At 42.4% G+C, this 25665-nt stretch overlaps 2 protein-coding genes and 1 long non-coding RNA gene across 12 annotated transcripts in view; 1 reads left to right on the top strand and 2 right to left on the bottom strand.

The window, feature by feature from the left end:
* The window catches only part of LOC116782023, a 32211-nt gene extending 7142 nt beyond the window's left edge, over window positions 1-25069 (top strand). The window contains exons 3-4 of one of the 2 annotated variants that reach the window (XR_004355064.1): window positions 18907-18959; window positions 22334-25069. This is a non-coding gene — a long non-coding RNA (uncharacterized LOC116782023). Of the gene's footprint in view, window positions 1-18906; window positions 18960-19385; window positions 20222-22333 lie in introns of those variants that run through there. The other variant, XR_004355063.1, reaches the window with a different exon arrangement.
* Window positions 8508-12732, bottom strand: MLNR (motilin receptor). 2 transcript variants are annotated; one of them, XM_032678025.1, is made up of 2 exons: window positions 11938-12732; window positions 8508-9913 (listed from the first exon to the last, which is right to left on the bottom strand). In XM_032678025.1, exons 1-2 carry the CDS (start codon window positions 12707-12709, stop codon window positions 9780-9782), a joined length of 906 nt encoding a protein of 301 aa, XP_032533916.1. In that variant the 5' UTR covers window positions 12710-12732; the 3' UTR covers window positions 8508-9779. The 2 variants fall into 2 exon arrangements, with proteins under 2 accessions (XP_032533916.1, XP_032533915.1); XM_032678024.1 differs by having other exon boundaries at window positions 8508-10038.
* The window catches only part of FNDC3A (fibronectin type III domain containing 3A), a 113690-nt gene continuing 100933 nt past the window's right edge, over window positions 12909-25665 (bottom strand). For 4 of the 8 annotated variants that reach the window (XM_032678018.1, XM_032678017.1, XM_032678019.1 and 1 more), the window contains 7 exons: window positions 24638-24751; window positions 21749-21898; window positions 21381-21664; window positions 19535-19744; window positions 18007-18173; window positions 17288-17415; window positions 15088-15408 (listed from right to left, as the gene is read on the bottom strand). In XM_032678018.1, the coding sequence (XP_032533909.1) occupies window positions 15094-15408; window positions 17288-17415; window positions 18007-18173; window positions 19535-19744; window positions 21381-21664; window positions 21749-21898; window positions 24638-24751 (1368 nt within the window). In that variant the 3' untranslated portion in view covers window positions 15088-15093. Of the gene's footprint in view, window positions 15409-17287; window positions 17416-18006; window positions 18174-19534; window positions 19745-21380; window positions 21665-21748; window positions 21899-24637; window positions 24752-25665 lie in introns of all 8 variants that reach the window. The other 4 variants (XM_032678016.1, XM_032678023.1, XM_032678022.1 and 1 more) reach the window with 2 other exon arrangements.

Here is a 25665-nt window from a genome sequence, read left to right on the forward strand (position 1 = left end):
CTTTGAAAAACAGCAAGATTAGGAATCGTAAAAGTCAGTTTGACAACAGTGAAGACAGCATCTGTCAAGTCTACAACATGGAGGCAGCAAAAATGGTTTAGCAAACCCTCCACCTTCCTGCTGTAGAAGCTGTAGGTGCTAGTACCCTCCTTGTGAGGGGAGAGTTCAGCATCATGTTGTTCTGGGGCCACACGGCACCACTGGTAATTGAGTTATGAACAGCTTTTTCCATGCCAGTCACCGAAAGCAGATAGTGATGCCTCTTTCTTCCTTCCTCCTAACAGGGCCGGGTTTGTGCTGACAGCCTGGAAGTTATTGCTTCTGCAGTTGCCTACAGATACTTGGAGTCAAACCCTCACCTGCTTACTTTCTAATAAACAACAGCCTCTAAGGCACAGCAGACGTGTTTTGCAAGGTGTTGAGCATCCTTTGGCTGTGCTAGGGTTCCTCCCAAATGGCACCGAGCATTAGGAGAGTCCTTTGGTGCTCAGCAACCACTTTGAGATTGATCCACGGGCTTCAACATGAGTGTAAGGTCTTGGGCACTCCACACCACCCTGCCCTGTGGGTCTGTGACCCAAACTCATACAAAGTTCAACTTCCCTGAGCTCGAGCATGGGATTTCCCTGTCATTCATGCAATAAAGCTCATGGTTCTGTTGTGTAAATATCCCAAAGACTGCCCAGCACAAAACCAACACCCTGTCTGCTCTTCCAGTCTGCAGGCCAACAGAAACAGTTTCTTCTAAGGTTGTCTTTTTGGACATCAGTTGTAATGCAATGATGAGTGCTGTCAAATGCTGTGGCTTGGATTTTTTTCCCATTCTGTAAGAGAAATGACCTGTCAGTTTTTCTTACTGTTATGTGTTACCTTTAACAGTCTCATGTTTGGTGACAAGGAGGCAAGAATTCAATTTTGTTTCTGTATTTTGAAATAAATGCAGTATTCCTAGAGCCCAGGCTAAAATGAAATACATTTGAAATTTCCACATACTGCTCCTCAGACACACAAATGCACTTAGCAAAGCAAGAAGCCTCTGAGAAAAAGGAAACCAAATGAAAATGAGGACTCTGGCTATTATGAGCTCCTGACAAGAGCTGTTGTTTTGACCAATAGCTGCAAAATAGACTCTGGACAGCAAATCAGTAAGGAGGGAATAGACCATATTAGGTAGGAATGGTTCTGGGTGGGTCCCATCTGTGTGGTAGGGGGTTCTGCTCCATAGGACCACTTCTTGCTGCTCTTTCTTGTTTTCCTTTCCCTTTCCAGGCTTGTCTCAGCCAGGGCTATTTTCAGCCAACTCCATCCTTCTCTGCTTCCTTCCCATCTCCAGGCTCAGCATGAGGGATCTCCCTTTGCAACAGGCACCATGGAAAGGAGCAAACATTTCTCTGTTCTGAGTCTGTCCCTTCTGCATCTTTTATAGCAACTTCCAGAAGGCAAGAAAATTGGCCTGCCAGTCCATGGGGGAACAGCTTCCCTTGTCTCAGCTCCCTTAGCAAACAGGCTTGCTCTGGAGGAGCAGGATGCTGGAGTGAGTGGATGAGATGATACCCTGGCACAGATATGGCCTATCCAGGTCAATCCAGCAGACTCTGCTGAAGTCTGTTGACATGAAGCACTGTGAAGAGGTAATGCCTACAAGCCTCAAATAAATTCCAGGGCTAGGAATGCTGCCTATCTTTGAGTTGGCAGAACTGAAACCCTGAAATAAGAAAATATTCCCTATGCTATGCTCAGCAGCTGCAGGAGAGGGCAAAACTCAGCCTCTTCCAGATTCCTCTTCTTCTGTGGTTATGGACAGCCTCTGCTTCCACAGGGTCAAAACACAACCTGTCTTTGGGGTGTATTTGCACAGCACAGACAAAAAGCAGACTTATATTCAAATTAGGAAACTGGTTTCCTTGTTAAGATGGGGAAAATCTGTTGCACAGGAGCCACACATTTGTTGGGCATATGCTTCCCTTTATAATCAGTTTAGCTGTAGTCCGGGCAGTGCTGGTATCCTTGATTTATAGCAGAAGCCAGGACACTTTTTTTGTTGCTTTCAAAGGTTTCCTGCAATTGCTTTGCAACCTGTGCAGAGCTTCAGAGTGCAGAAACATTACACAGAATTACACAGAGTATTCTGAGTTGGAAAGGACCCACAAGGCTCATCGAGTGCAGCTCTTAAGTGAATGGTCCATACAGGGATTGAACCCACTTACAGAGTCCTGCAGTGCAGGGATACCCCTGATACAACAGGAGGCAGCTACTCAGCCTTGTGGAACTGTCATGGGCTCCGTGAGCTGACAGCAGAGCTGAGTTTCTGAGAGCATGGACGCAGAGCTGACTTGCTTTTGCTGTGGTGACTTGCTTTTGCTGTGGTGACTTGTTATGTAGGATATGTTAAATAAGTTCCGGGGGGGGGGGGAACTTTTATCCTTTTGCTACCTTTTATCTCTTACTCTGGCCAGCTTAGCTGTCATCTCTGATGCAGCAACTGCACCACACTCCAGAGGGATCTGAGTGCCTTGTGTTGCATCAATACGCTGGTCGTGGTTCTCCTTCCATTCTAGGTAAATACACCCTCTCATCTGGCTTGCATTTCTGTCACTCCATACTGGAGTGATTTCCAGATGATGCCTCTCTGGCTGCTGCACCGTGCTGAATTTGGGCTCTTCACTAACGACAGTGGTATTTGGTGTAGTCCCAGGTTTAGGACACCTGACTTCAGCCCACACTGAGGACTGACCTTGTGGGTACGTTCCTGGCTGCACCCAGGGGACATGCTGGGGTCGAGGGAAAAGAGAAGACACTTTGAATTTCCTCTTCTGCCCTGACATTTTGTCTGAGCTACGTTTGGTCCTGTAGGCCCTGGGACAGTGCCCATGATGGGCTGTGGGGAACCTGTGCTAGTGCAGTGACTGCTCTTCCAGGGTGAAATTCCCCACCTTTTAACTGCTAATCCAAGCTGAACTGAGATTTGTTGCGGCTGTTGGGTGTTTGAGGTTGGGTTTAGTGCCCTCAGACCTTAGGGTATGTAAAGTAAGGGCTTTACATGGCCTTCATATCTTGGGAAAAAAAATCTATGCAGCCTTTCTTAAGGGTTAATCTTTTTTAAAATCAGCTCACACGGAGTTGGTGTTAAAAACTTTAAATGACATGAGCTCATCCAGGCTCATGGTTGATGGGGACAGGCTGTGGTTGAAGCATCTGGCTTACCACCAGCCTCTGGCAGCCTGGATGAGCCCCTTGGCAAGAGATATTTGTCACAGGCAACTTCTAAAAGAGAAATAAATGAATCCACCTGGTGAGTTCTGGCGGAAGGAGGAAAGAGAAAAGGAGGGAAAGCAGATGGTGTTATCGGTGATCTGCAGCAAGGGGAGGCAGATGCCACATGAAGTCCAAAGGTGGAGTCAGAAGTAGCAGGGGCTCACCTTGGAAAAGGGGTGGCATGCAGATGGGGTGATTCAAGGGGAAGATGAAGCAGGTGAGAGGCAGGAGAGAGTTGTCAGATCTACTGCTCTCTGTCCTCTCCCAGGGTATATGCCATCCCCACCCTGGGTATAGACCCCTGGAGCTCTGCTGTCCAAGGAGGTCTGAGAGCCCCCAGCTCAGGAAGGAGACTGAGGTGATGTGTAAGGAAGCTCTGATCCTGGCTGTGGGGGACTGAGGACACTGACTTGGATGTACCCAGGCCTAGGACAGAAGAGCAGTGGGTGTTGCTGCTTAGAGCTGCTGCAGGAGGTGGTTCCAACCTCACCTGTTAGGTACTTCCCAACTTGGATAGCCATTTTGTGGTTCAAAGCTGGCTTTTCTAAATGCTCTGGAAATCTTAGGCTTAGGTGGCATGCTTGGAGATTTGTGGAGATTCTATGCATGGAAGCACTGGATGGCATCAGCCTTAACATTTGGGGTCACCAGAGGGTTCCCACAGTAGGGGCACTGAGCAGAAGACAGTGTTGCTTTTGCTCCCAGTGTTTTGAGGCTCATTATGAGGTTCCATAAGTGATGTCTGGGCAGGCTCCAGAGGTGCTTGGTCACTTGATACTCACCCAGATATTGCAAGCCCTTGTCTGCCTCGTTGTGAGAAGCACTGCGCCTGCATCAGCAATAAACAATAACACAACAACTGGACTTGAGCCTGTGGAAAATGCTGTGCTTTGCCTCATGAGAAAATGTTTTAAGATCTACTGGTACAAGAGGTTTAATTTCACATTTGCCTTCTAGCTGCTCAAATGCAAACCTTATCCCCAGCTGCACTGTTTTCCCCCAGTTTTCTTCTGAGCTCCAGGAAATGTCCAACAAAGCTCAAGTGCAGCATCACAGGTGCCCAAGAGCATAAAGCGACAGCCAACCAGTTTGTAAATAGTTCCCTAAAGCAGTGAAATATACCTCTGGATACTAATTTTATGATAGAATAGGCTTATTTTGGTGAAGTTAAGCCTGCTCCTACATCAAATAGGAGGGGGCAACCCCAGCCAAGCCCAAGGTCATTTTCAGTCGGTTTAGCTAATTCAGAGCAGTTTGAGTTACAGCTGAGTCATTTTATACCTGTTTTTTTTTCCTCTTACTTTGTATAATCTCTTCATCTGGTTGCTGGAGATGGTCTTAGGCTTTGTGTTCCCTGTCGGAGCAATGAAGCACAGTACCAAATGGGACTTTAGGTGGATGGCTGCAGGGAGAAAATGTGTCCCTGCACTTCTCTGTTTGTCAGGCCAGCTGCACATGGCCTTGGAGACAGCAAGTAAAAGAGCAGCTTTGAACTTGGAAGGTCTTTATTCATCAAAAGCTCAAACCTCTATAAACTAGTGATGGTGCCCCTCTGGTTAGTTGTCCTTTTTAATTATTATTATTCTAACAGAGAAAAACAGACAGCAAAGGCATTTTTGATTTACAGGTCAAGGCCAGCAACAGTTGAGAACCTGCTGTATGAGGAGGGCAGGTGAAACATGGAGGCTGGGGAAGGAGGTGACAGTCACCTCCCCCTGCCCTGATACCAAACTCCCCCAGAGAAGGGCAAGCAGGGAAGGAGTTGCCTGATGGATGCCCCAGGGCCATCCTCCTGTACATCCCTGAGTGGGTCTTTGCTGCTGTCCTGGGTTCTTTGCTGAATTGGAAGGGAAAAAAGCTGGTGCCACTATCTGGTTTCTGGCAATCATGTTTTGGAGTGGCAGCATTTGAAAACTGATGTTTAAATGTTTCAGTTCCTTGTAGGAGATGCCCTTGGAAAAAATCCTCTTTTCTTGGTTCATGTGACTTCTGAAGAGACAGGGAAAATAAGACTGGTTTGCATTTTTTTGTAAAAGTCTTTGTAAATAGTATAACAATTGGTAAAAAACCAAATACAGACATTCCACAAGGACCAGAAGAGCCATTTCTTTCCAATCCAGAAAAAAGTTTTAGTTAAATCTGAGTAGATCACACCTATGTATGTATTTTGTTGATGGGAAATAAGTAATAAACCGTGAAGTGTCAACTTACTGGGTGTGAGAGGTGCTTTAACTCCCTTATGAGGATCAACACATGCAGATCAGGCTATATCTGATTAAACAGAAGAGAGAAATATTGGTTCTTACAGTAAGAAATAACTAGTTTTCCATGTTTATCTTAGAACAGAAATTCAATTTTTAGAATAGATATCAAATAACAATTATCTAATATAGACAATATAATATATATTTGATTTAGAGTCATGGTAAGTGAAATGGTGAAAAATGCAAATGAAATTACATCACAGCCAGGGCATATTATATTCCATGTTTATTGTAGAGTTACATACACCACATACAACTGGCTAATGAATATGAAAATCAGATAGGAAATAAGAAGAGTGATGGGGAGTGACTTTCTGACATTTGCACCAGCATTGCCCATTGCAGTGGCTGCTGCTTTCGCTGTTTCCCTTTTGACCATTGTTAGAACAAACCTGGATTGTACCAGCAGGAACACTTGGCTGAAATCCACACAATATGCAAATATGTTTTCCAAATAACTCCAGCAGTTTTGTTTATGCCTGATTAGAGGGACAGCCTAACAGATGTGACTAGCTACTGACTTAAAACCAGGTATTGATAAATTTATTAAGCAGTTGCAGCAGCTTCAGCGCAGGCTCACGGGAGGCTGGATGCACAGGCAGCCATGGGTAGATCCCATACTAATGATCTGTTTATCAGAGGCTATCAGTCTTCTTTCTCTGTCACAACTGTTTAGACTGTAAAGCTTTCACAAGCTTCATGTGTCTGCATCAAACTAGTAAGATTTTGCAGATGTCACCTCCCTCCCAGAAAAGGGTTTCCATGGATTTTCCTGGTCTTTTCTCAACTTGCCCTTAAGCTCTCTCCCCTCCCCTCCCTCGCCTCGCCTTTCCCTTGCCTTCCTGCCTTCCCTGCCTGTCTGCCTTCTGTCTGGGGCAGGCAATCAGCAAGCAGTGCCCGAGACTGTGGGGTCCCTGTGGCACTGAAGCCGATGGGACGTCACGAGCATTCCCCAGTGCCACCCCACCGCTGGGGTTTTAAAGCTGTGGGTTTAGGCTACGGTTCCTGGGAGGGCTTTCTTTCCACTCTGTTAAGTACAACCTGTTCACATGTTTAAGAATGAAAGGGTTTAGGTCCCTTCCAAACTTCAGTTGGTTAATTGTTGCTTCATGCCTTCATAAGTACAACAAGTCTCCAGGGTCAGTCGTGGTCTCTGTCAAATCACCGATTTTCTTTCCTGTGATTGTCAACATAACTAAGCTTGTACCTCTTTAAAAACCAGACCATCTTGCCATCCTTTCCTTTTTATCATTTGTTATTTGTGCTTTTCTTTTACACACCCCCCACCCCCCCTTTTCTCTCTTTTTAAAATTATGATTTCTTTCTCTCTGCCTGTCACAGTTGCTCTGCACCTCTAGTCCATTTTCCCTTGTATTTTATAGCCTGCATGGCATTGACACTAAGGATAGCCTGGTTGCACCTGGACACAGAGTTCCCGGGAATAAATAAGTGCTATTTTATTTTTTATTTACAACATCCCTCCTTACACAATTGAGTACCAACCACCAGAGACAGCAGTGACAGGCCTGGTTAATTCTGAGGAAGTACCCCAAACTTCATCTATTTCCTAAGCATTTGTTCTGGTGGGTAGAGAGCATTAACAAAAAGGCACCACAATCTCACAAGTGTAGTTTGCTGCCTGCATTACTCTACTAAGCAGGCAAAGAGGTTATTTATAACAGAGATACAAATGACTTTCCCGGAAAACCAGACCATTTCCACAGTCTGCCGCTGGGAGCAGAGGCTTGCTGCTGTGGTGTCTGAGGCCAGGCAGGAGCAGCCCAAGCCTGAAGCTCCCGGCAGGAACACTGTCACCTCACAAGCAGTCAGTGATCAGCGAGCCCGGTCCCGACTGTGAGGGACCCGCCCCGGACACCCAGCACACGCAGAGAGCAGAGCAGCGCCAGGGCTCTCTGCGGAAGGGAGTGCACCCTAGAAAAGGGGGGTTCGGGGCAGCAACCCACCAGGGCATTTCCCTCCCCTCTCCCACTCACATCTTGTGCCCACGGTACCCATGCAATTGCTTTCGGGGAAATTTCTGCCAGGCGAGTATTTGTTTACCTCGTAGTGCAATTTAGTAACTATTGATAAAGGGAAGCCATAATCAGGACACCACAGCCACACAGAAGCAGCTCCATGTCCACAAATTAATGTGATAAAGCTTTTTTTCCCCCCTTGGCCTACATACATTTACAAAGAATACTGTTAATAATAACTTATCTAAAAAAACCCACAAAAAATAGCTGTTCTTTTATAACATTTTAATGACATCCTGCGGCAAGAGCAAACCAACCCAAGCCCTGCAGACAACGGCTCTCCACCAGTATGAAGCCGACAAGAAGAAAAAGAAAGCTTAATGTGTATTCAGTGAGATAGAAGACTTTTTCTGTCTTTAGGGTTTTTTTTTTATTCAGTGACTCAGAGTTACAGATTGTTCGGAGAACCGGTCATATTTTTAAAACCCAGAAAAGGCTTGGGTTCAATTCTGCCATCTTGAGATCTCTGAGATAGCTATTGAATTCTGTTGAATTGATCTAGACAGGCTGGATTGGTGGACTAAGGCCAGTTATATGAGGCTCAATAGCCAAAGTGCTGGGTCCTGCACTTGGGCCACAACAACCTCATGATCATATATCATAGCCCAGCGCTACAGGCTGGAGGAAGAGTGGCTGGAAAGTGGCCCAGTGGAAAAGGACCTGTGGGTGGTGGTTGACAGCAGCTGTACATGAGCCAACAGTGTGCCCAGGCGGCCAGGAAGGCCAATGGCATCCTGGCTTGTATCAGCAATAGTGTGGCCAGCAGGACCAGGGCAGTGTTCCCTCGTACTTGGCACTGGTGGGGACACACCTTGAGTGCGGTGTCCAGTTCTGGGCCCCTCAGTTCAGGAAGGACATTGAGATGCTGGAGCACCTCAATGGAGAGAAGGGCAGTGAAGCTGGGGAAGGGTCTAGACAGTAAGTCATAAGAGGAATGGCTGAGGGGGCTGGAATTGTTTAGCCTGGAGAAAAGGAGGCTCAGGGGGGACTGCATCACTTTCTACAACTACCTAAAAGGAAGAGGAATTAACAGAGAACCAAGGGCAAGTGTTGACATACCACAGTGATGCTTCTGTAAGCACAGTCCCACTTCAAGGATTATGGTCCAGATTTACATCACTATAGCCAGGAAGGTGACAGGTAAAATTCACAGATGTGACGATCCTCTGGAGAAATCAGTGCTGCAGCTCCTTCTAGCTTTTTCTCACAACGAGCCTCCTTCCTAAATTGTACAGCTGAAGTTTGCATTTAAAATCTTTTGGAGCAGAATTAGTGGGTTGGCTCTTGACTTGCAGTGCAGTGTTACACAGCAGTAAGTCCTGAGTGTAGTCCAGCATGTTCGGTGACAGGTCTCGTTTGTGGCAAGATGGGTTAACTTGGCATATTATTTGCACACGCAGTACACGATGGGACACAGTGGACACATACCACTAACATCTGCCATACACTACACATCTATCACAAAGAAATGATCTGCAATATCTAAACTTTTACAAATACAGAGAACTGGCTGCTAGCATATACATAAGAGACCTTCTTTGATCACATGGGGTAGGCCAAAAGGATTAAACCCAGAGGCTGCTGTGCAGTGCAGATGCTTTCCTAAGGCAAGAGTTACTGAAATTGCCCAGGAAAGTCCCCTTCATGATTACGAGACCAGGTAGTAAAACCATATACCTCTTCTTCCAAGGCTGTTTAAGTTGGAGGGCGATTTTTTTTTTGGTGTCCGTCTCCATGAGAGATGGTGTTTTGCAAAATCTCACTTATAAGAAAACCGATTTAAAATGGCAAAGGCAGTCTGGGAATTTTACCCATTACTAAATCCAAGAAGTGCTCCTTTGCAGACCTTGATGTTATGATTTTTAGAAAATATCAGAAATTGCACAGAAGATATGCAATGAACAACACGTATAAAGTAAAACCACGGTTTTACTGGCAATTTACTGTTCCCCATCTTTCACGAGTTGAACAAGTTGCACCTACTTTACGGTGCCCGCTTGCTCCGTTAACAAAAATACAGGTATTCCACAATACCTGCATATTCCAAAATAGAAACAATTATGAAATACCACAAGCCCTAACAAATGTCCATCCTTTTACAACTCCCCTGCAAAAAAGGAAGTTTCCTTCCTTAGGCAAGAATGCCGGAAAAAAGTGCAGGCTGCAGTCTCAGAAGCTGGTGGTGTACTCGTTCCTTGTGCTGGCGCTGGTCTCTGTGTAGCCACTAGCATCTTTTGTTACTGTGAAAGCCCTTTCTGCAGCTCGGCGTGGCAACAGCAGCTTGTAGGCTGCTGCCCTGTACTTCTTTGACATGAGGTTGTAGAGGACAGGGTTGATGGTTGCACTCAGGTAGAAAAGCTGCAGAGCAAATATGTTAAAGTACTGGGAGAACAGCATCGTCCTCATGTCTCGGGTGTTTATAAATATGATCCTGCCAATGTGGAAAGGCAACCAGCAAATTATAAAGGCCAGAACCACCACAGCTATAAGACAAAATAACATATGCAGCAGTTAAGGAGTGAGTTAACTTTTCAACCGTACAGTAAACTAAATTTTATGCGGCTGATTTTGCAGGTTCTTCTAATTTATACAAATGATATGTAGAAATAATGGCAGCGAATTGCTGGAAAACCATGAAAATGGGAATAGCATCAAGTCTGACTGTTAGTCTTTGGATTAAAAGGTAACTTGTAAAATCTTAAGCTTAACAGTGAGATGAGTTTGCTGAGCAAAATGTAAACAACCAACAGTGGCATAACATCCATATAACAGCAGAGATCCCTCTCGGCAATGTCTGTAATGCCACGTATGTGATATGAAAACAAAACTCAGAATAAGAAGAGGTGTTTTTGAGGAAGCTCCACAGCAGCTCCATTTGCTGCAGAGTTGTTTAACATGTTTACATCACTGAAAAAGACCAGGGCTGCACGTTGGTCACCCAAGCTCCTATGGAATTTGCACTATTGTGGTGGGATGGGATCTAATGTAAAGACCTTACAGTGTAGCTGGGCTATTAATTTTTTTTCCATTGAAGCTCCAACACATATCCCCAGACAATTACTGCTGGAGACGTATTTTACTAGATGGATCTCTAGCCTGAGTCACTTCAGCTGTTCTCTTGGGCTTGTGTTGCATTTTAGCACAATGCAAACAAATACAAACACTCTTGCAATAGCAACACAGCAGGAGCAGATGAAGAACAATTAAATAAGTCCATTACTGTATCCATATTTTTAACTATTTTTGTTTATAAATGCATGTAAGTAAAAGAATAATTTGTGTTGCGTTCTCTGTGTTTCTCAGAGATTAAAAGAAAAAGGCTATAGACAAAGAAAGTTTACATCTGAAATACACCACAAACACATTGCTCCTGGCTCTTCAAGATAAGGGAGCATTGGTCTGGTTCAGTGGGTTCTGAGGAGATCACGGATATGGGTGTTTCTGCTGGAAAATCTTATGCCTGCTTCAATGTAAATACCTTCCTCGATTAAGGCAGCAAAAATTTTCTCAGGCTTATTAGTTCCTTTCCTTTGTGATACACTACTTCCATCCAGCTGATTACCTGACCCTTGATTTACTAGCTGATCCTTGGTAAAAGAAATCTCCTGTGTAGCATGTAAAAACCGCACTACAGGTATAAAGAAAAAAATAACAAGGCCATTGTTTTTATGCTGCTTAGTTGGATTTCTTTTTTCATTCCTTTCCCTTCCTTTCCTCCCCCCCTTCAGATTGGTCACTGCTTACAAACTTTAAAGCCCCAGAGCAGACTGTGATCTCTATCCTTCCAGAGCCTGATGCTAGGTTAATACATGACTGAAAAAATAAACTAAAAATGAACAGCATCCTACATCTGTAGGAAGAGTTTTGGTATTATATGAGTTGTCTTCAAACAGCTCATAGGGGTTAAGTTTCTTTTTTTCAGCCCCCTTGGGCAACCAATGGATTTACTCCTATGAGAGCTACAAATGACCACTAAGGAAATCAAACTTATTTTTCAGAAGCAGAAATTTTTGTGCAGAAGTGTTGCTGCCCATTGGAAGGGGCTACTGATGTTACAGTTTTACTGAAGTTGCAGACTACCCTGCACTCAGTTCTGGCTGGTAAAGTTTAGAAAAAGGGTATTTCTACAGAAGGCAGTCGTGCTGCTGGATGTGCAATCCTACACGAGTGAAGCCTCAGTTGTGAGGGAGCGAAATCCCTGCCGTGGCAGTTCCCGGGAGCACTGGTGGGCTCAGCACCATGGCTGGGATGTCCCCCTATCCTATTCTCTATCCTGCTCGGGAGCTGCAGGTGCTTCAGCCCTGGTTCTAATCCCAGCCACGGCCCCCTAGCCCCGGTCCTAGCCCCAGCCATAGCCCGGGGGAAATGGCAGAGGGACTCACCCAAGATCTTGACTGTCTGGCGGTGCCCCTTCTCCCGGAGGACCGAGCCGGGGCCCCGCAGGCGGGTGTTGCTCCGCCACAGCTCCCGGCCGATGAAGCCGTAGAGGACGCTGAGGCAGATGACGGGCAGGACGAAGTAGCAGGTGGTGACCCAGAACATGGTGGCCAGCAGGCCGGACTGCAAGGCCTGCGGGGTGGGCTTGCACTCGCGGCTGAAGGCGGTGTGGTTGTCGGGCTGCTCCACGCCGACCAAGAAGAAGAAGGGGCTGGCAGAGAGGAAGGCGAAAGCCCAGAGGACGCCGACGATGGCCTTCACCCGGCGCTTGGTGACGACCACCTTGGCCTTGAGGGGGAAGCAGATGGCGAGGTAGCGCTCCACGGTGAGGGCGGTGATGTGGAGGAGAGTGCAGTAGGTGCAGCCCTCACTGAGGTAGTGGGAGAGGCGGCACAGCAGCTGCCCGAAAATCCAGGGCCGGGAGCGCCAGAGGCGGTAGAGGTCGAAGGGCAGCCCCAGGAGGATGAGCAGGTCTGAGACGGCCATGCTGCCCAGGTAGAGGTTGGTGGTGGTCTTCATGTCGCGGTAGCTGCGGATGACCAGCACCGTGAGGACGTTGCCCGCCACGCCGAGCACGAAGAGCCCCAGGCAGATGGCTGTGATGGGAACGAGCACCCACAGGGGCACCGCCAGGCACAGTCGCTCGTCGCAGGGTGGCCACGGCCACGGCCACGGCTCGCCCTCGCTGCCGTTCCCGCCGCCGCCGCCGCCCCGCATCCCGCCGGGGGATGAGCCGTGCCCTGGGCAGCGCCTCTCCTTCCCCTGGCCGCGTCCCCGCCCCCGCTGGGACTCCCGCCGCCCGCAGGTACCGCGCCCCCGCCCCGCCCCGCGGTCCCGGCAGGGAGGGAGGGAGGGAGGGAAGGAGGGCTGGGAGAGGGGCGGCGGCGGAGCGCGCACAGGACTGACCACCAGCAGCGAAAAAGAAGGTACTTTTATTGTCCACAGACTCTTAAAGGTACTTTGCTACATCGTTTTATGTATTTTCTATCAGACTATACAGATTCGTCTTCATGGAGCCTGACGTTGTACAACCGTAAAGTGATATGTTTGGTAGTGTATCTATAGAGTTTTAAAAACTTTAGAGCTTCTCTTTTTCTTTTATTTATTTATTTTTGGAATGTACAGTATATGAGGTAAAATTAAGATTACATTAAAAACTGTCGTCAATGCAGTAATATGCACTGAGGCTCAAATGGCAAATACACTATTAAATGACTATCAAAAATAGGAGCTCATTTGAATTTTACTATGAAAAACGTAGGTCACTGCAGGTTACCTGCAGTAACAAATCTTACCGTTTTAGACATTCAACCGTAAGAAATCTCTGGGCTGTGACACGCAACCTCATTTGCACTGCCAAACATGGCACTTTTAAGAAGGTTCTAGAAAACATCAGTTATCGTGGTATCCTGTGGGAAGATATCAGCCTATAAGTACAAACGACAAATTCGAAATAAAATGTAAACATACAGTACATTTTAAAGACAGATCATTCTCGCCACGTGGAGGCCTAGTTCTTTGCCATTTCTTTTTTTTTTTTCTTTAAAAATGGAACTCAACAACATTATTCTACAGCACAGATCGTTGGACGTATAAACAATTACAATACATGCCCGTTCTAATATAAGAGAAATTCTTCAGAGATCTTCAAAGCACAAGACAGAGGTTCCTTTTTTATTATTGTTAAGACTGACAGAAGTGTTTAATACCATTAAAAATGCTAAACTGAACACAACTAGAAGCCATTAATGATCCACTATCTTGTAACTCAAATAAATTAAAAATAGCTAATTACAAAGTGTATAACAAATAACATAAGTGTGATGAGACAAGGATTTTTTTCTTAAAGATAAGTTTCACTACAAGCTTTGTGTCACTGGCAGTCATTGACATCTAGCAAGATGTTCAATGGGATACTTGTTAAAGTTCAGTCTGGTCATTCAAGAACTCACAAATGCAAGCTCACAAAACATTGATGAGTTATGCCATTGCAAAGTGCTCTAATGCAACATTAACTACATGCAATCAACAATTTGGTACAGTATCCAAAGAGACATTACATTAAACATTAGGATCTCAAGAAAAAAGCAGCTTTAAGTTTTCTGGTGCAAATTACTACACTTCGTCTTCTGATTTGGTGCCCCAAAGAAAAGAAAGAAAGAAAGGAAAAAAAAAAAGGAAAGAAAGAAAACAAGTAAACAAAGGCAGTGCTTGTTTCTGGTGGATATGGCAAGTGAATGTTGGGGAAACAGCAAAAATTCAATAATGAATTTTATCTCAAAAATCTGTTAACTAGCCAAAATCAGAGGGTACAGACATCGGTATAAACTGCATCCAGTCAAAGGTCAGCTTCAGAAATGTGTTTTGCAATTTAAATAATAAGTCTAAGAAGTTCTCTCTCACCCTCCCTTCTATATTCAGAAGTAAAAGAGGCATTTTTGTAAGTAAACATCAAATCCTGGGGGTAAGATAAACCACTTTTGCCATCTCCTTGTAGTCTTTCGAAAACATCTACTCGCAGTGAAGAACTCCACATTTATCAGGTAAGAAGCTTCCTTCATGCATGCTCTTCCATCGAATTTATTATTTGCTGCCTGAGAAAAGCCCCTTCTGTTTTTCAGCATAAATCCTGCTTCCCAAATAATTAAGACAAATGAGGAGGTAGAAATACAGCGCTAAATTGCTTTCACAGCATCAGATTAATATTGTATACAGCACAAGTTTGTTAGTGTAAGTTTTAAATGCGATTTACACATTCTTCCCTGTTATGGTAGCAACCCTTAGAAGTGTGGGCCAGGAAATCATCTTTACACTCGTGTTTAATGGTCAAACCCTTTTCATTAAACACTGTGTGCCTGCCCCATATCGAGTTTGTACTGCAAGAAGGCATATAAAGAAAAGATTATATTTCTGTGGCTTGCATTTTAATAACGTGTCAGCCTATACCTATGACTAAGTGTTTTAAAGTGGCTGAAAAGTTTGCATCAGTCTCAATGCCGGTGCTAAATGCCTGTTTTTGTAAAAGCAAGAGAACAGAATTACTTTTAGATTATGAGAAAGTAAAATGTAATGGGCAGCATTATAAAATAGATCTCTTTTCTTCACTTTATGACGAAGTACTGAATGATAACAGCAATCAGAATGGAAAAGACAGCAAAAAGTGCAAGGATGACAGCAGCACACACTTGGTCGCTCTGTGACCATTGTGTCCTTGTGGTTTGCACAGTGTCCTTGTTGGTGCTTGCCAGTGGTTCAGTCCTCTGAGAGATGAATAGCACTGGTGCGCTGTAGGGGCCTACCAGGTCCTGGTGACCTGTGGTCTCTTGGCACTGTCGAATGGCACATGCGCGGAAACGGTATTCACAGTTCAGCTGAAGGCCTGTGTATCGGAATGACCAGTCTGGGCCCTTGTAGATCTGGCAGTGAAGGAAAACCAAAAAAGATACATAAGTAAAAAGTCCTATGTACATATGTATCTCTGTATGGTTGATGACAACTCAGCAGTGTTTTCACCCGTGCAAGAAGCTCAAACATGCAATTTAAATGCCAGATAAACTCTCCAGTCCTTTTAGTGAAACACAAGAACTACATTTGCTTTTATGGAATGATGAGTACACACCAAATAAACTCTGTCAGAAACCCCAGTGTTAAGGTGTTTTAGTGACCCCTTATAATTAGATGTAATATACAATATCGTTATCATGTGATTTTAGGCAGTTAACTCTGTATAAACCTAATTCAATAAGCCTAATACAATCCAACATAGTTTGTTGTAGTTAAGTTATCGTGTATTTAAAATATTATATTTTATCCCAATAAACACTGTATCAGGAAAGCTGCAAGGAATCCTCTCAGTGATTCTTAATTTCCTCATATTCCCAAGACAGATATGAGGGTGTTCTCCAAAGGTGTCTCAGTTGGCTGGTTAACATGAGTTTACAACTCTTCAGCATGGAGTGCCTAATTCAGTGAAATCTAAATGCTGGTTTCTCAAATTAAATAAATCTGCAGTTACATAAAGGTCCTGTGAAAGCCAATAAAAACTCATGTAGGCACAGTTACAGGTACATCAATAGCCATTATGTGGGTAGCACAGTACAATTTGATTTCTCTCTTAAAACCCCTCACCCTCCTACCTCCCAATATCTGGATTTCCTTTATTTACCTGGTAACAGGATACAGAAATATCACATCATGCAAGATCTTTCCCTACAGTTACCACACTGTTTTCACAAATGTAAACCACTGACCATTCAATGAAAGAAGGAGGAAATCCCTTCCAATTCTGCTGTTTGAAGAGCTCTTGCTGTCCTTTACTGGAATCTGCAACCTAGAGACTTTTCTTTCTGAGGCAGGTCATCGGAAGTGCAGCTTCCTCAAAATTCTGCTAATTTGGATCATGTGTTTGGTAGTGAGCAAACAGGCCACTGACACACATCCTACTCCAGCTACTGCTACGCCAGCTGGCAGGGGTTACTGCCCTCAGCTGCTTGTCCTCAGTGCCTTGCCAAAAGTTGCTTTTCCCTCAAATATATTTGCTGGGGTATTTATACGGTTGCTTCCTAATGTCTTTAAGAGCTTAGACTGATGTATATAGCTCATACAGTAGATTAATAACTTATTTTGACTCTAGCATGGAAGAAGCCATGACATGAACAATCTGGACAATGCATCAGGGAGGAGAAGAAGAGGAGACTGAAATTTTGGCAGAGAAATGGTAGGAAACAGCTCAACCTTTGTAGTTACAGCATGCCCTGCTGCTGAAATGGTCCTATGGTGAAAACCTAATCACTGAATTACATTAAAAAAATTCCTACAACTGAATGTCTATATTGCCTAAGTAGGGGGCTTTCCTCTGCAGTTCTCTGCAAAAAAGTATGACTTGAACAAAATCAACACTTTTATAATATTGTTTACTGCCTTCAAACAGGTCTTAGTGAAAAGAGAACCCTTTGCTCCTTTTCTCCTCAGTCTCAACTGTGTACCATTGGGTGAAAGGTTTCGTTTTTTCAGTTGTTCCCATTAATGGATGACTTCCTCACCACTTGAGATGTCAAGTTGTAAACATCAGTGTAACCCACAGAGGCTGCAACTTACTGCAGAATTTCTATTACTTAAATCTCCTTTCCATGTGATGATGGCTTTAAGAGATACTACCTTATATTATTTAGTAACAGAAAGTTAGCGTGGTGACTAAAAATGGACTGGAACACAACCTTTAGTAAACTAATTTTACTGAACTTGTTATCACAAATAGTAATTGAAGAAAAATACAATAACTTAAACACATCATACCTGTTTGAATTCCGAGTCTTTTCCCACCATGACCTGAAGACAGTAGATAACTGGATCACCTTTCATGGGCTGCAGGACCTCCCATGTGATTTCACAAGTGTGATCATTTATTCTCTCTATCCTTGGTGCTGAAGGAAGTAAGCACAAAGGTGACAGCTAGCTCTGCTTTCATCATTGTGTAATGTTATATTCTAGTGACCCATAAAATTCTATATTCTACCTGCTATTTTGTCTCAGAGAAACACAAGATTCAGAATCAAATCTATTCTTCCTCCAGAGTTTTCTGGAGCAACAACTAACAATTCACATAGGTCTCTACTGCTAGTTCAGTTATCATTCAAGAGAAAGCAAGGGAAATTTGGTGACCATTAAGTGTGCATCATGTAAAAGAAAAAAAAAGAAGGCTGCAACGCTTAAAATTATTCTAAACATGCAAGGAAGCATTTTCACCTCAACTTGCTGTAACAGCCTGGTCACTCTCTCGTAGTAAGCAGGGATTCTAAGTACAAACCTTCTTATGTCAAAGAATGCATAAACCCTGAGTCTTTAATTTTTGGAGTGAATATTTTAGGCAATTACATGAAAGGAGCATTCACCCACTATCCCTACCTGTGCTCAGAAAAGGGCTTAGCATTCTCAATAGCCCAAATACAACATAATACCAAAATCAACTTGCTATCCTCCCAGCCCCCCAAATGAAAAAAAAGAAGAACCTTTACCTTTCAAGGCAGCTGGAACGGATTTGGGAGTAGTGAAAACATATTCTTGAGAAAGGGGACCTTCACCAGCTTCATTACATGCCTGAATACAAAATTTGTATGATGTAGACTCACTGAGCCTTTGAACTTTATATGTATGACATGGTCCTCTGTATAAGGATACAAACCTGAAAATGGAATGAGTAGCTTATTTTGAACACAGAAAAGGACTTCTGAAGTAGCTACTGTATTATATTGAAATCTGTTCCCATAATTTCCCAGAATCTAATGAAAAGCCCAGAAATGTTTATTTCAGAGTTAAATAGGGTTCTGGCTACTATAAAACAATAAGCTCATTTTCCAGGGCCAAGCTTTTATTTCTCCTGTCTTTGAAATAAAAATCTTGTGCATGAAGAATACTACAGATTCTCTCTTACCAAATATGGTCCATTTTAAGAAACCATTCTGCACTTGAAACAATGGCAAAGGTCAGCAGTTGTGTCTCTCCAATGCGCTGCATATATTGTTTTTTTCTTGGTCATCTACTCCTCCAACATCTTTAGCTTTTTAAAATTAGGTAACTAGATTTTAGCTTTTTGCTCCTTTGTAACTCTCCCACCTAAAAACTCCAACACCTGAAAAAAGTGCCATGGATCCAACTGCTCTTGTACATCATTGCTGGAGATGGGCCCACCCAGACCTGCACAGGAGGCCAGAGTCACACTTGTATCACACACCGAGTCCCTTTCTGAGAGTACTGTACACTGGCCATTCTCCTGTTGTAATTCTTGCACAAACTGATCTTGGCAGCTCTTGTTTGATTTTCAGTTTTGGTATCCCCAGGACACAGCACAAATTTATCTCTTCCTGCAGGGGTTGTCATCTCCTTAGACTTTTTCTTTTCTTTTAAATTTAAAACAGATGGTGCCTGCACATGACCTAGTCTTTAGTAATGGCAATGAATTTCTTTCCAGGTAAGAGTCTATTTTTTTCTTACAGCACAGCAATTTCACCTAGTAGATCTCTTTTGTTTCACTGTCAAGCTAAAGCTACTCAGAGACTCAAACATGGTACACAGTGTAGCAGTACTGCTCACTTTACCATTTAAGCAAGGGTACTTGCTGTACCATCTCATTTAACATGAGACAAGGGATCCCTTAAATAATAATCTGTACTATTTTCCACTAAAATAATTGCATACAAGGCAACAGAGAGTAAAGAATTCACCCCTTCCAATATTAAGTATATAAAATCCACAACACTGATTGGACTTGCTACTTTGACAAAGTATTTAACCAAAAGTGAGAGAGAAAAGTGTGCTGGTACGAAACATTGCATTAAAATCTTCATGGGTAACTGCAAATAAAAAACAACGAAGTTTTTAATATTGTACTTCCCAGTACAGAGCCCTTCTTGCCTTGCCAGATGAGACGACCTCCTATGTCTGTTGTAAATTCAGCAAAGCATATGGAATTCTGCCCTTTGCTGCCATCTCCCAAGCATCAGACCACAGCGATACAGGGCAGATTAAAGCGATGCCAAAACCAACCTTCCGTTCTTATCCTCCATTTGAAGGTGGTACTGAATGGAGTCAGTTAATACTTTTGTAGTTCCCTCTCCCCACTTCAGCTTGAGAGTCTGAGAACTGTATGCAGCACATTCCAGGCGAGGTGGATCCGGTGGGAGAGGCTTTGTTTTCAGCTTTATGGTGTGGCTGAAAGGACCTGCTCCAAGACTGTTTAGGGCTTGAATTCGTACTCTAATATTTGGAAAAAGAGAGAATAAATTAATTAGAAATTAGATTCTAAAAAAACCCTGGTCATTTCCATAATTCACAATAAAGAGAGAATATGCTTTGATAGACTGTCATGAATATGCAGAGCATCACTTTCCTTACCACATTTTAAGGACTTGGATTGATTAAAAATATTCAGATAAATTCATGTTACTGAAAAGATGCAAAAGCTCTATCAGCTACTTCAAGAGTGGTCCATCTTCCTGATCCTGCAGTCCTTCTACCAAAGTTTCTGATATCACATTGGAGAGATGAGGGAAGGTAAAAAACCCATCCCCAAAGAGGGGAAATCATATCTTTGAGTGTTACATCAGGTAAGTTCAAGGATGACTAACAGAAATTTTTGTGGACTTTCTGGAACGGATCCTATTCATGTGAAAATAAAGTGATAATGCCCAGCCAGCTGTCTTGCTGTTTCCACCATTAACACATCTCTGGGCACCTGCAAACAAGCCATTTTGGATCTACCTGGAAAGTGAGAGGGAGAAACCAAGTCAAAGGACACATAACTGGGGGGTTTGTAAAACTTGATATTCAGGGATAAGGTTTTTTTTTGTTTGTTTGTTTTGTTTTTTTAATACGCCATGGAAAACAATGCTGGCATTTGGTTTACAAGTAAAAATTAAAAGACTTATACAACAGAAAACTTATACAACAGAAAACATATTTCACAGGTACCCATAGAGAACAAAGTGTGTCTAATTTCATTTTGCAGACTAACATTTGCTTGTCCAAAATAGTGCCTAGGTAACTGAAAAAAAGTAATCACAATAATTAAATTCCGAAATAATCAACCACACAGCTGCAAAATGTGGAAACGCAAATGTGTGTGCAGGCTCAAGAATAAATATTTCTCCTTTGCTACAGTAATATTTAACATTATGCTAATTTATTACAGCCCAGAACTAAGATTAATATATGTAATTTTTCATTTGCACAGAGTTGACAGTGTATTCTAAAAAAACCCCACACTTCTGTGGGTAGAAGTACTACAATAGAAGCTTCTCTTTTTTCAGTCTATTGACGCCGAGAGCAACAGTTCTTCAGATTGCCAGCATTATTGTTAAATAATTACAAGACACACAGAAACACTGTGGTCTTACGTAAAGCATTAAAAAAGTAATTAAGGATTCAGAAAACTGCACAGCCAGATGATATCCTAACTACACTGAAATCAGAGTGGGCTTAAATTCTGAACTCCGTGGGACCAATCAGACTGGACAAGGTCTTTCCTTGGATTGATTTTATCTTGTCGAACACCCTAGAGGCCATCTATGAAGCAACTGGTCCAAAAAACAGTTATCAATCTGAATACTTTATGTGAATTCAGTTAACCTCACACATTAGCCAGACAGATACAACACTACTACAATAAACAAACTAAAATAAATCATTCTTGAAAGAAAATAAAAGTAGCACAGTTCATCTATTTATGATGATCACCATTACAAAGCTTCGTTTTGCTCCATGGTTATGCAGTACTAATGGTTGTCTCAGAGTAATAATGCAGGCAACAAAAAAGTAAAAGGAAAACAAACAAACAATGCATCTGCTCTTATGGAAGAAACAGTAGGCTGTCAAGTAGCTGTGCATGGCATACCTGTAGGTAGTATCTGGCTGTAAGCCATCTATAAAATAGGTCAGATCCTTCCCAACAGTAATTGGCTGCTTATCTCCAAAGTCTATGCTGTAGCCAAGGATTTCAGATCCATGGTCACAAGGTTCTTCCCAGCTTATAGCAAGGCATGTGGAAGGAGAATAGTGTGGACTTTCAACTTCATCTTCACTTAGTCCACGAAGACAGGTCACAACTGCAGGTACAGAGGCTGGAGTCATACATGCCACTACTTCACTGAAAGGGCCTGCACCTGCAACATTCACTGCCTGTAAATCCAAAGTAGACCATGTTTTTATGGCAGGGTCAATTCCTCTTTCCTGATTTCACTAACAATAATTTTACATCTTTACCTGAACCCTACAATAGTATATAGTGGCAGGCAAAAGGCCTTTCACTTCACAGTTGAGCCCAGGCCCACAATAGGAGATCTGCATGCATCCTTCCACGCCACCCCACTCCAGTCGATACTCCGTGACATCAGCTCCATTACTTACTGGAACCTTTAAAATGGATATAAATAGTTAGAAGTTTAAATTAAAATAAAAAATTTAAATTTAAATTTAAAAAAAAACCCAAAAAGTCAACCAAACTCACCACATCTATTTTTTTTTCAGAGGAATGTTACACTCCCATTTCTTTGCTGATTTTTAAATCAGTACAATACAAATAAATCAAAATACAATACTGGCCTTGGATCACCTATACTTCAAAACTGCTATTTATTGTTGCAGAGACTACTCTTTACAAAGTAATTGTGATTTCAGTTGCTTAAATACAGATACCATTTAGCATATGGCATTTGGCTTTGGAGCCTCAATAGTCAATGGTAAGAGACGGTCCTCCTGAGAGGGTACGAGAGTTTGCCCTGGCTGGGTCTCTAGTGCAGGGATCACAATATGCAAAAGCACACTGGTGACAGTGTCTTTATCTTACAGATTAAAGGACTCCTCCTTTGGAGCACATCATGGCTCTTGTGCGTGGAAACTAGGTTGTGAGCACAGTGGGAAGCAGAAAACTGTGCACTCTGTCTTCTCCTAAGATAGAGTTGTGAAGCAAATGGGAGAGACACGTAAGTAACAAGACAGAGCTGGACTGAAATGCCTGCTCAAGTAGCCTGTTTTTCCTCACTACCTGCCCTAGGAATCCAAATTTAGCCTCCTAATTCTGGGAGTTGTATGATTTTAATACCCCTTAGATATAACAATTTGAAGTACAGCTAAAATCACGTGTTCCAGTGCCAGACTAAGATATGAGACTACAGAAAGGTATCAACAGTCAATGAAGTAATAAAGAAAAAGTCAACCAAAAAGCAAAACAGTATCTTAGATTGTGAAGAAAACAGAAGAAAAATGCTGACATGCTTTTGTAGTAAATATTCCAAGACAGCAATCACACCAGGGTGTAGATAATTGCTCCAAAGCATGTTTTTCCTTTACCCTTCTTTTGAAAGAGAAGTATTAGCTACTTTCATCATTAGGCCATGTGAAGTTGAAAACAAACAGCATTTCAAAGAAAAACATTTGATGTTCTTGATTTGTGACTAAAAAGGACCCCCTTCCCTTCTCTCCTTTACAATGAGATGTGTTTGGTGAGAGGACTAATGCAGCTGTGGATGGCTCTCCCACAGCCAGGGAAGATGCAATACTTTCTCAATGTTACTGCTGTTGCTGCTGAAGATGTAATGGAGATCACCTTAACAAAAGCAAGGGAATCCAAGCCAACAGGTGCAGGGATGACAAAAAATTGGGGGAGGCATTTGATAGGCTGAGGGGTATGGCTGCCAGAGTAATTTCCACAATTGCAATCTGATACAAATTTCAGAAGTTCCACGAATACAGTGGCAAATGCAAAGTCCTGGAGCTGGGATAAAAGACTACAGATTGAGGAGCAACCTTACCAAAAAAGAAGGTGTGTATTTGATGAAGACGAACTACATACTGGCTGTATTAGCACATGAGAAGCAAGAAGACTAAAAGGAGTAATGATGCTCCCCTACTCAACACTTGTGAGGCTGCATCTCCAGTACCATGTCCTGTCTTGAGTTCCCCAAAAGGAGATGGATATTGATGTAAGGGACTAAGTCCAGTGAAGGGCCACGAAGGGGGAGTGCAACACACAACAAAAAAGTTGTGTGTTGCTTATTTGACAGCGAGATGATAAGGCTGAGGGGAGATCCTACTGCTGCCTTTAAATTACTTATCGGGAGAGTACAGAGATCATGACAAATTTTTCTTGAAGGTGGCACAGTGACAAGAAAAGAGTTGTGACTTGCATTAAAGGGTATTTTGACTAGACATAAACAAAATCCTACAGCACAAGAGTTTACCCAGACAGCTCCACCAAGCTGCAACATCTTCATCCTTGGAGATAAATAAAACTTCACTGGGCAAGGCCCTGAGAAACTTGACCTAAATCTGAAGTTACCTCCAATTTGAACAGAAGGTTGAACTAAATAACATCTGGAGGTCTACTTGTACTTTAATTACTGTGTGATTCTATAAAGTAGACATTTAACATCACTCAAATTAATCCTCCCTGAATGTTGTAAGAGGTGTTTTTCAAAAGGCTTTGCCTTGTAGATATTTAAGGAGTGCTCCTCTGACATACGCAGTAGGAAGCATGAACACTACCTTCCAGGTAAAATAGTTTAATCGTTTTTTTTCTGTACAATTCTGTAACTCAGATATTTCACTCCATCTCAAGCTGCTGAAAAGTTGTGTTTAAACAATATTCCCAGATAGAATCTTTCTTTTTACAAGCTTAATTTTTATCTATTGCATTTTTTTAATCAGATATCTAAATGCTATGGGTTTATAGGAAGTCTGTGAGGCTTTTGCTACATTATTACTGATGTAATTATATAAAATTAAATCAGGTTATAAAACCAACAAATGCACAATCATCTATTGTATTACGTGGATAGATTCTCTCTGAGGAAATATAACTACATTAAAGAAAAATTTTAAGAAGAGACTGCATCACTCAGAAATGCAGAGCAGCAGTTGTGGCAAAACTCTTAAACAAAAGAACACAATAAGATCTCAAGTACCTGCAGGCTACCAACTTACAGCTGCCGTGTAATGGTATGATGAATGACTAAGGTTTTACCTATCAAGTGTTGGATAATAAGGTAATCCCGTGCTTACAAATAGGATTACCATACAGTATTAAGCTTTTAAAGCTGAGCTCAAAAATGTAAAGACAATCCTGTTAGAATAGATGTAACACGGCATTCTTACCTCCCACGACACCTGAGCACATGCAGCAGACCTGCATGCCACTTGAGGGGGCTTGCACTGATCTGGTGGTCCAGGCGCTGTACTTATTTCACATTTTTCTGAGTAAGGTCCAAACTATTAAGAAGACAGTTGATACAAGTACATTGTAAAACCAAAATTACTACTTTTTAAATAACAGTTTACCATAGTAGGGATGTATAACAACAGCCTGAAACTTTGTATTACATGTTTATAAAATATATTTCTGTGGATTCAGGATTTATTTCAGTATGCGACTATTCTCCACAAAAGCTGCAAGATTCTTCTTCACTACAGCAAATGCAATGTGAATAAATTTGGCACTTCAAACTCTTGGGCAAAACAGGGAAGCGCTATCCAAAGCCTTATTTTGAAGTTACACGATGGCTGCACTAGAATATTAAACAACTTTTAACTGCCTTTTTATATCTATCTAAAAGAAATAAAAGATTCAAAAACTGCTGAGCTATAGACCATTCTTGTGGGGGGAAGGATAAAAGTCAGGACACTGCTTTAAAGCTTTAAGCTCCAGACCTCTCCACAAACAGTATCAACTCGTCCTGATAGTTTTTTATGAAGAGAACATTATTGATCAATGTAAGCAGCCCTGCCTCTCTGCCTTTAAATTGGGACTTTGGGTACATAATTAAATAAAGCTTGTTCTATAGCAACTATTGATTTAAACACATTTAGTATTCCAAAGAGGGAGAACAGTCTCGTATCTGACAGAACATGTACTCAGAAGCTAAACTAAATATAAAAATTGAGAGAGTCAGGAAACACTACTGTGTTCTAGAATACCAACAGCTGTAAAAATGAAGGTCAGTCAACTTACAAAGCTGTATATAGAAAATAATTTGTTACCTGATTTCACATGAGAACACTATAAAGTTATAACAGTGCTTTAATAAAGTACTTAGCATTTCCTAATAATTTCCCAGTGCTGTTATTCAGATAAGAGACATAATTATCTATTTTCTCTTCCCTTCATCTAAAAATCCCCTTCATTA

This window comes from Chiroxiphia lanceolata, chromosome 2, assembly GCF_009829145.1.
Source record: "Chiroxiphia lanceolata isolate bChiLan1 chromosome 2, bChiLan1.pri, whole genome shotgun sequence".
NCBI lineage: Eukaryota > Metazoa > Chordata > Aves > Passeriformes > Pipridae > Chiroxiphia > Chiroxiphia lanceolata.

Excerpts from the sequence above, each read along its gene's own strand:
- MLNR (XM_032678024.1), bottom strand. The coding sequence starts at position 12,709 with ATGCGGGGCGGCGGCGGCGGCGGGAACGGCAGCGAGGGCGAGCCGTGG. Across the intron at positions 10,039-11,937 it reads CCAGACAGTCAAGATCTTGG|CTGTGGTGGTTCTGGCCTTT; the intron begins GTGAGTCCCTCT and ends TTTGTCTTATAG.